General features: G+C 52.9%; 2 protein-coding genes across 4 annotated transcripts in view; one reads left to right on the plus strand and one right to left on the minus strand.

Annotated features, from left to right (window-relative positions):
* The window catches only part of Bak1 (BCL2 antagonist/killer 1), an 8,026-nt gene extending 3,735 nt beyond the window's left edge, over positions 1–4,291 (minus strand). Inside the window, exons 1-2 of the mRNA XM_021149074.2 lie at positions 4,078–4,291; positions 1,440–1,540 (exon numbers count right to left, since the gene is read on the minus strand). Coding sequence (XP_021004733.1) covers positions 1,440–1,503 — 64 coding nt within the window. The 5' untranslated portion in view covers positions 1,504–1,540; positions 4,078–4,291. The remainder of the gene's footprint in view (positions 1–1,439; positions 1,541–4,077) is intronic.
* The window catches only part of LOC110283659 (gametogenetin-binding protein 1), an 18,885-nt gene that overhangs the window by 6,548 nt on the left and 2,966 nt on the right, over positions 1–9,371 (plus strand). Inside the window, exons 2-5 of one of the 3 annotated variants that reach the window (XM_021149073.1) lie at positions 987–1,109; positions 6,377–6,501; positions 8,234–8,328; positions 8,432–8,642. In XM_021149073.1, coding sequence (XP_021004732.1) covers positions 987–1,109; positions 6,377–6,501; positions 8,234–8,328; positions 8,432–8,642 — 554 coding nt within the window. Of the gene's footprint in view, positions 1–986; positions 1,110–4,678; positions 5,659–6,376; positions 6,514–8,233; positions 8,329–8,431; positions 8,643–9,371 lie in introns of those variants that run through there. The other 2 variants (XM_021149072.2, XM_021149071.2) reach the window with 2 other exon arrangements.

Below are 9,371 nucleotides of genomic sequence, written 5' to 3' on the forward strand. Positions count from 1 at the left end.
AGTGCTGGGATTAAAGGCGTGCGCCACCACCGCCCGGCTTGAATTTATAACCTCTCCAGAGTCCCCAGAACTAAACTATCTGCAGCTGGCAAAAATCACGTCTCCCCAGAGCACAAGACAATCCTAGTTAGCAGCTAGGGACGAAGTGAAGCAGCCCTTATCCTACACCTGGGATTCAAATGAAAACATATTCACATAACATAACTTTAAGAAAAATGAATTTCAAGATTTATGTTCATATATATGAGTACTCTGCTTGCGCATATGCCTTCACGACAGAAGAGGGCATCAGATCCCATTACAGAGAGTTGTGAGCCACCGTGTGGTTGCTAGGAACTGAACTCAGGACCTCTGAGAGCAGCCAGTGCCCTTAAACACTGAGCCATCTCTCCAACCCACATAACTGGGGTTTTGTTTTTTGTCTTTTTGGTTTGTTTGTTTGTTTGTTTTTGGTTTTTGTTTGAGACAGGGTTTCTCTGTGTAGCCCTGGCTGTCCTGGAACTCACTCTGTAGACCAGGCTGGACTTGAACTCAGAAATCCGCCTGCCTCTGCCTCCCTGTGCTGGGATTAAAGACGTGTGCCACCACTGCCCGGCTATAACTGGATTTTGTAAGAAACCAGAATTCTCACTGCAGGGCTCCTGAGCTGTCTGGGTAGGATGTGGACCCGAGTCCTTGGAGTATAGGAAATGGGAGGAACCAAGTTGAAATTGGGGAGTCTTTGCCTCAAAAGTCAAAGGAGAATAGCTTGTTTTTCACTGTTTTGAGACAAGGCTCTTCGGCGTAGCCCTGGCCAGCCTGGAACTTGATGGGCTAGCCTTGACCAGGCTGGCCTCAAATTCATAGAGATCCTCCTCCCACACCTCCCTGGCGCTGGGAATAAAGGTGTGGGCCCACAAGCACTGTAGGGATTGGTGGTTTTGTTCTGAGGCAGGGTCTCAGTCTGCCTCACTTAAGCCCAGGCTGACCTGGAATTCGTTCTGTAGGACTGACCAACCTGGGATTGCAGACATGAGGTACCACACCTGGCTCACACAGACCTGGGATATGAACTCCAAGTCCAGGGACCAGCCTGATCTCCACGCCCAACCACTTGAGAGAAGAGAAAGGTCAGCCATTTCACTTCCTCTCCGAAGTTCATGATAATGCCATTCCCTGTTCACAGACCTGACTGACTGTAAGAAGCCAGGTCACTTCCTCCTTTCTTCCACTGCAGCAGTCAGGCGGGGTTCTTCTGCCCCTCCCTCCCTCCCTCTGCCTGCCCCTGTCTCACACACACACACACACACACACACACACACACACACACACACACACAGACGCATGCACACACAGACGCATGCACACACACATGTACGCGCATTCATGCGCGCATACCAGTCCAATGCACTTCTGAGTCTTGTACTTAATGAGGTTCTGAGGGGCAGGAGGCTTCTTACCAGAAGGGGACGGGGACTCATCGCAGCCCTCCTTCGGAGGACCTGGTCCTTGTCCAGATGCCATTTTTCAGGTCTTGGTGGAGACCACCGTCACTTGTCACCTGCAGAGACAGGTGAGAGAAAGCAGAGGTGAGGCGCGGGTAGTGAGGTGCGACCTTAATCCCAGCACTCAGGAGGCAGAGGCAGGCAAGCCAACCTGGTCTTCCAGAGAGGTTAGCCAAGGCTATACAGTGAGACCCTGTCTCAAGGAGGAAAAATGGAGACTAACTCCAGAGTGTTGCCCTGGTTACCACAGAGCAGGGCACCCCACTTCCTCAACTGACAGGAAGATCTTGCAATCCTTTGGGACTAAAGTTCTGCCACCTTGAGGGCCTGGTGGTATCTACTGGGAGCAATTTGAATTCAGCATCTGGTTGCACCCCTTCAGGGGAAACACAAGGACCATTGAGGCAGCTAGGCAGAGACCAGGTGAGGTCAAGGTCTTGAGGAGGCTGCAACACAGACACAGCTCTTTCCAGTCACTCCCGGACAGCATGAAGCTGCTTTCAGAGACTGGGGTGTGTGTGTGTGTGTGTGTGGTGTCCTTCCTGGGGTTTCTGAGGCTGCCTGTCCCTTCCTCAGCCTGGCACCTCCCAGGCATGAAAGTCCTCCTCCAGGGTCCACTTCCCCATGGCTGGTGGGACATGAATGTTTTCCAACAGGGCCTCTGGGCAGCAAACTCTACCATGGACTCTGGCCACTTAGGAGAACTTTGCTGTGTGTTGTGTGTTGAAAATTCCCGTTGCTGCTGGGTGTGATGGGACATGGTTTGATTCCAGTGTTTGGGAGAATCCTGGCAGTTTGGTCTACATATGGAGTCCCAGGCCAGCCAAGGCTATGTAGTGAGGTCTAGTCTCAAAAAAAGAAAAGAAGGAAAGAAGGAACAAAAGAAAAGACTCCTAGCACAGGTGTGGCCAGTGCCTGTGCCTGTTTTACAGATTGGAAAAATAGGAACAGAAAGAAATGGTTACCTGGGCCACGTGGCCAGAGAAAGACATTTGTCTTGCAGAAAGATTGTTTTGTTTTTAACACATATATTAAACACACACACACACACACACACACACACACACTACATATGCACTACTCTACCTGCTATCCAACAGTAAGCCTCCAGGGTGGTATTATTATTTTTATTAAGAGAGAGAGAGCTGGATGGACTCAGCGTCCCCTGGCTCTGCTGGCCAGAGGACTATATATGTTTGTGTGTGTGTGTGTGTGTGTGTGTGTGTGTGTGTGTGTGTGTGTGATAAAACGTGTGTGAAGGTCAGGGTAGTTGGTCAGTTTTCGGGAATGGGTTCTCTCCTTCCACCATGTGGGTTCCAGAGATAGAACCTGGGTTGCTACACTTGGTTGCAAGCCCCTTCATTTGCTGAGCTATCTCACTGGCCCAGAATTTTTTTTTTTTTTTTTTTTTTTGGAGACAAAGTCTCAGGGCTTATTTCACAGTTTGTCCCCAGGGCACTTCTCCTTCCAACCACTGCTTGGAAGTGAGCTGGGGTCTCTCACAGTCTCCCCAGTGTACCTCACCGCTACCGCACACATACTCTTTGGTGCTGTCTTCTTTGGTTATTGGTTTATTTATCTACCTACCTACCTGTCTATTTATTCATTTCAGACAGGTTCCCTCTAGGCAGCCTGAGGAAAGTCTTGTATCCCTGATCCTCCTGACTCAGCCATTGGCTGGCTGGTGTTATAGCCACACCCAAGCCCGTTTTCCTCTTTGACCTGTCTCAGTGTACGGTTAGTCCCTGAGGCAAGACCTTTCACTTTCAGTTTGCACCCTTTCAAGAGTTCCCACCCCTTTGTGGGCCACCTCCATCACTGCAGGAAGCACTCTTTGAAAAGGGGTGGGGGAGGGCCGGCTCCCCTTCACCTCCCTCTTCATTGATGGAGACAGGGTGAGCAGACCCTCCTTTTGTCACCCCTGAGAGCCAGGCCTCATCAAGACAACCCTCTGCTGGGCATAGTCTACCCAATGGCTCCTTCCGGGATAGGGTGCTCTTCCTGGTATCTTGTAATCCCAGGCCAGCAGGGCCAGGGGACACTGACTCCATCCACCCCTCTCTCTCTCAAAATAATAATAGTAATAATAATAATAATACCACCCTGGAGGCTTACTGTTGGAGAGCAGGTAGAGTCTCAGAAAAGCCCTCCACAGCCAGTGCTGCCCTGGCCCATCTGGCCCCCATCCAAGTGGCCTTGACTTCCCATTATGTCCACTGGCTGGGCCCAGGATGCATGTTCCTCACAACCGACCACTAGGCTGTACCTAGAATCATTCTGGGGAGGACTGTCCGTGTCCTGGTACAGCAGGGAGTATCAACTGTATAATTTCTGTCTCTGTTCATGACCTTGACCCTCCCCTCCTTCCACATAAAAGTCTAGAGCCCCCAGAGCCGGGCAGGAAGGGACGCTTCTGATGTATAGCCAGAGGCCCTGTTTGGACCATGCCTGCAGCTTCCTTCTCAGGACCACCCAGGGAAGCCACATCAAGGCCTCCCTCCTCACCGGGTTGCCGATGGAGGTTTCTGCCCCACCCTGGGCCAGAATTGCCCAGGATTAGGACGGTGGGGTTTGGCACCGGCTGCCCGTGTACCTGAATGACTCTGCTCCAGATGTGGGATGGCTCAGCCGTGCAAAGAGGAAGACCCCGAAGGGCTTGCTGGCTGCTTCCAGGGGCCAAGGTTTCAGGCCTGACTGGCAGGAACTGGTATCAGTGGATTCATGGTGCTGGATGCCGCCTCGGGTTGCCTCTTGGCCCAGGAAACCTCGCGACTTTGTGACCATAGAGGAGGTCCCAGCTCCCGGCAATGACCAGCTCCCTCTAGAGGAAGTTCTTGGTGGCCGCCGGATGCAGGCGCTCTGGGAGGCTGCTGCTTAGGGCAAGGTCCTCAGCCGGGCTTGGAAGCAGCTGCAGCCTCCCCTGCCTGCCCTGCCTGCCCTGTCCCAGCCAAGGGGAAAAGCATTCTGTTTTCTGCCTTTCCTGTCTCTGATTCCTGGGCCTCCTCTTCCATCTTCTCCCTCTAGTGAAAAGCAAACCACAGACAACAACAAAAACCAGGATGAGCTGACCTGCAGTCCCAGCGTTCAAGAGGCTGAAGCAGGAGGATCATGAAATTAGAGGCCAGCCTGTGCTACCTAACACCCTGAAAGAGAGGAGGAGGAGGAGGAGGGGGGAGAAGAGGAGGAGGAGAGGAGGAAGAGGAGGAGGAGGGGCAGCTCAGAATTTTTGCTGTCCTAGATCCCTGCAAGCTGCCAGGCTTCAGGGACTGATCTCAAACCCAGAGTAAACAGGAGTTTATGGAAAGACAGGAACATATGATGTCCTGTTCTCAGCGTGTGCACCCCCTCCTCCCCCCAGCCTCCCTATCTGCCTTCAGCCAGGCTTCCACAGCCTGTGGGTGCTGTTGAGTTATGTCTCACTATCCCTCAATCTCCAGCCTTCCTGAGACCTGCTGAGCTGGACCCTGGCTGGCTCCCTCTACCCCTCTACCCACTTTCCTTCCAGCAGACCTGCCCCCACCCCCCCGCCGTCAGCCTCCAGTTATAGCCTCCCCCCACCCCCCCCACCCCCACCTCCTCTTTGCCTTCTAGAACTTCTGGAAGTTTCCAACTGGAGGTTTCTGCTAGCAGTTGGTCCTGGGCTGGCTGCCATGGCTTCTCCCTGAGTCGGGGTCCCACTCAGGATGGCAGCCCCGTCACGGACCCCTCGGTCACGGATCTTAGGCTGCTCCTCCATGCTGCGCTTTCTCCGAAACCTGGTGGGGAGTAAGGGCAGTCCTAAGAGCACTAACAAGCCCCTGACCAGGAGCCAGCCCAGCTCCTCATGGGAGCAAGACGTTGTCTCCCCAATGATGGGCCACCAGGGAGGTCGTGGGAGGAAGGAGCCCCGGGCCAAGGTCCATTCTGCAGCTTCTTCTAATGGGAAGAGGGAGGAGCCCCCGCCCAGGGTCCTCTCTGCAGCTCCCTCCAACCCGAGGCATGATGCCTTTGGGCTGGGCACTGGGGACTCAGGGTCCCAGACCCTCACCTCCAAGGATGTCCAGAAGCTAAGGGCCCAGGGAGTTGAGGTAACATCAGTTCCTCTCAGAGGAACCTGGGAGGTTCTGGAGCAGCTACCTGAGAAGAAAGGAGAGGAGGAGGAGCCAGTAGGGGAGGTCTCCGGGGCCTCAGACAGGTGAGGGGCTGGTGCTGCTGGTGCTAGGGCTGGTGGGGTAGCCTGATCTAGCTAGAACAGAAAGAGGATGCAAGCATGAGGGCCATACTAGAAGCCCACAGCTGTAATGGGCTGGGGTAAGGGGTCCTGAATAGTGAAAGCCATGAGAGACAGTTAAGGGTCCCAAGGGAGGGAGGGTCAGCAGACAGGGCTACGTGAGGAGTGGCTGGGAACTGAGGTGTGGGTGGAGTACCGCCTGCCTAGCACATTTAGTCCCCAGCACAACAAAACAACCAACCAGGCAGTGGTGGCACACACCTTTCATCCCAGCACTCAGGAGGCAGAGGCAGGCAGATCTCTGCATTTGAGGCCAGCCTGGTCTACAGCTAGGGCCACACCGAGGGAAATCCTGTCTTGAAAAAACAAACAACAGCCAAAGAAAATATCCTAGAGGCTAGGAAAGGTGCACTAAAGTCTGGACAGAAATGCGCTGAGGTAGGCTCTACTCCAGCCTGCACCCCTACTTTCCTGCCTGGCTTTCTCTCCCACTGGTCTTAGCAGCAATTCCCTGTCTGGAAGGTGCCTAGCTCCCTACGTCCTCTGTCCCCCAGAGGTGGAAGGGAAACCCCTCTGTTAGCTATCCCAGGGAACAGAGCAGGTCCCTGGAGAGACTCAAGGTAGAGTCAGGCCACATCTGTGGGTGTTCCCTGACCCCACCTGACTGTGGCTTTGGGTTTAGGGAGCACTTTGGCCAGGCCCTGGAGACAGAACAAGGATGCTTACAGTGGGTTCCGGGACCACTGGCGCTCACTCCTGGGGCCTTCATCAAGGAGGAAGAGGATGAACACTGCCCAATTGAGTTTGGTAAGGATGCAGGTAGGAGGGACAGAGGGGAGGGGAGCAGAAATGGATGGCTCTCCTCTAGGACTTCTGGGGGTGGGGGCGGGGCAGGAGCCCAGCAGGGCATGAGACAGAATCTGAGGTTGGAACCCTAGTTGCTCCACACAGTGTGTCATGTGACAGAGGAGCATTGCTGGGTATCTCTGCCCACTCTCCTCACCCATAAAATGGACACAGGCAACATGGGCCTCTGAGGTATCTAAAGATCAGTGAGGTATTAAGGGCTAGATCAAGGCTGAGCACACAGAGGGCCTGGTACACAGTAGGCACCGTGCTGCAACTCATTCTAATCCCAGCACTTAAAGGGGCCCAAGAGAACTGAGTTCAAGCTTAGCCCAGCTTCTTCATGGTGCTGTGCTGCAGGGTATTTGATCACACCATGAACCCCAAGATTGTTTTATTTACTGAGCTTTACAAAAAGCTGGTTCTGGTTGTGGTGTGACTCAGCTGTAGCACACATCTTTAATCCCTCTGGCTGGGATATAGACAACACCTTAGTACACGCCTTTACTCCCTCTGGGTGCAATACAGCCATATCCTCAGCACATGCCTTTACTCCCAAACAGTGAAGGTAAAGTGAGTTTGTAGAAGGAAGCAGCCATGTTTGAAAGTGATGTCTAATTGAGTGGCAGACAAAGTGACGAATCAGAGAAAGATTTGACAGAATGGGATATGCCCAACTCAGAGAAGAGAGAAGAAAGGGAAGCTACTTGAGGGGCAGTGGAGAGAGAGAAGGAGGCATTTTTTTTTTAAAGATTTATTTATTTATTATATGTAAGTACACTGTAGCTGTCTTCAGACACTCCAGAAGAGGGCGCCAGATCTCGTTACGGATGGTTGTGAGCCACCATGTGGTTGCTGGGATTTGAACTCTGGACCTTCGGAAGAGCAGTCGGGTGCTCTTACCCACTGAGCCATCTCACCAGCCCGAAGGAGGCATTTTTAACTGGGAGAGTTGTGCAGAGACAGGTTGAAGAGAGAACAAGCCAGACAGAAGTGAAGACAGACAGACAGACCAGAGAATGAGAAGGAACCGGAAGATTAGAACAGTTGGCCATATTTTGAGACCAGGAAGAGCAAAAAGGCAGAGGCTGAGAGAGAAGCCAGGTTGAATCAGTCATCTTGGAGAAGAGTTTGAGCCAGAACAGCTGAGTTGACTGGCCAGCCAGAGCTCAGAAAGGACTAGAAAGGGCGAGCTTATTCAGTGGCAAGTCTCAGAGGCTGAAGACAGTCTAGGCCTAGATTAGATTGTACAGAGGACTAAGCCTATGCTAGCCAATGGAGGCAGTAAGCCTCAGAGAAAACAGTTACATCAGAAGAGCAGAAGTTACTTTTACAAGAAAGAAAGTAATGGCCATAACAAAGCTAAGCATAGCAGCCCACTTCTGGGATCCCAGGGGGCAGAGGAGGAAGGTCAGGAGTTCAAGGCCAGCCTTCAGTGAGGTATCTCAAGAACACAGAACTGCAACAACAAAATCACAGAAAGTAATAAGACCAGGGGACACCATCGGTCTTTAGGTAAAGAACACTACTGCCAAGCTTGAGGCCTGAGCTGGCTTCCCTGGACTCGAGTGGTGGAGAGTGAGAACTCCTGTTCACATACCCGTGAGGAGCTATGTGCCTCTCCCCTCCCCCTCCCTCCGAGACCGGCCGCCCATCAACTTTTTGTCAACCTCAGAGGTCACTACCTTCACAGGAGACCTCAAGCCATCCTCTTGCAAGGTGGAGTCCACCCCGTGGAACTATCTCCTTGGCTTGTACAAGCAGCTCCAGAAGTCAGCCATGACCAAGGTCAGTGGGGTCGGGTCCCCTCCCCTCTTCCTGTCTTCCTGGTTTTGGGAGGAGGGGACACAGACCAAGAGTTCTGACCACCCCACCCCCGACCCCCGCACAGGCTCAGAAGCCAGCTGCGCCTCAGTTGGCTCTCAAGGATGGCTTGCCCCAAGAGGAGAAAGGGGAGAGAGAAGAAGCGGTGGATGAGAGCAATCACAAGTGGTGTGCCCCTCGCACCTCTAGCGACGAGAGCTGTCCCAAGTGGTGTGCCCCACGCGCCTCCACCTACCAGTCGCCGCTGCAGAAGAAGTTTAGGTCTACAGATACAGTGGGTAAGTGGTGTATCCACCCCCTAGAAGCCTGGCTTTGACCCGTGGCTTAGGGAAGAAATGCAAGCATTGACCACCAGGTGGCAGCAGAAGACACACAATAACTGGCTTTAGACCGGCTGGACTGTTGATCTCCACAACTGTCTGGGACCCCTCACCCCGACCCCACCCAACTCCAAGCAGAGAACCAAGGCTTCTGGCTGCTTGCGGAGAAGGAGAAGGTGCCCTCCAAGGCTGTCTTTTGCTTTGCTTAGCACCAGACAATAGCAGGCTCCTTAGGCCTGAGAGGTGGAGAGGTCTCTGCTGTTGCTCTTTTTTTTTTTCCGAGACAGGGTTTCTCTGTGTAGCCCTGGCTGTCCTGGAACTCACTTTGTAGACCAGGCTGGCCTCAAACTCATAAATCCGCCTGCCTCTGCCTCCCGAGTGCTGGGATTAAAGGTGTGTGCCACCAAGCCCGGCTCTGCTGTTGCTCTTAACGGAGGCCCCTCGTTCAGTTCCCAGCACCCATGCTGGGTTTCTTCCCACTGCCTGTGACTCCACCTTCAGACCATCCAGCACCCTCCTCTGGCTTCCTTAGGCAGACGTGCCCAGATACACCCATTAGAAAAAAAGAAAAACAGTAAAAACAATAATAGCAAAATTACCCCCCAAAATACTGTTTATGTTTATACGGCCATGGCTGGGGGCTATTCTTTTTTTTTTTTTTTTTTTTTTTTTTTTTTTTTTTTTTTT

Source organism: Mus caroli, chromosome 17, assembly GCF_900094665.2.
Source record: "Mus caroli chromosome 17, CAROLI_EIJ_v1.1, whole genome shotgun sequence".
In the NCBI taxonomy this organism is placed as follows: domain Eukaryota; kingdom Metazoa; phylum Chordata; class Mammalia; order Rodentia; family Muridae; genus Mus; species Mus caroli.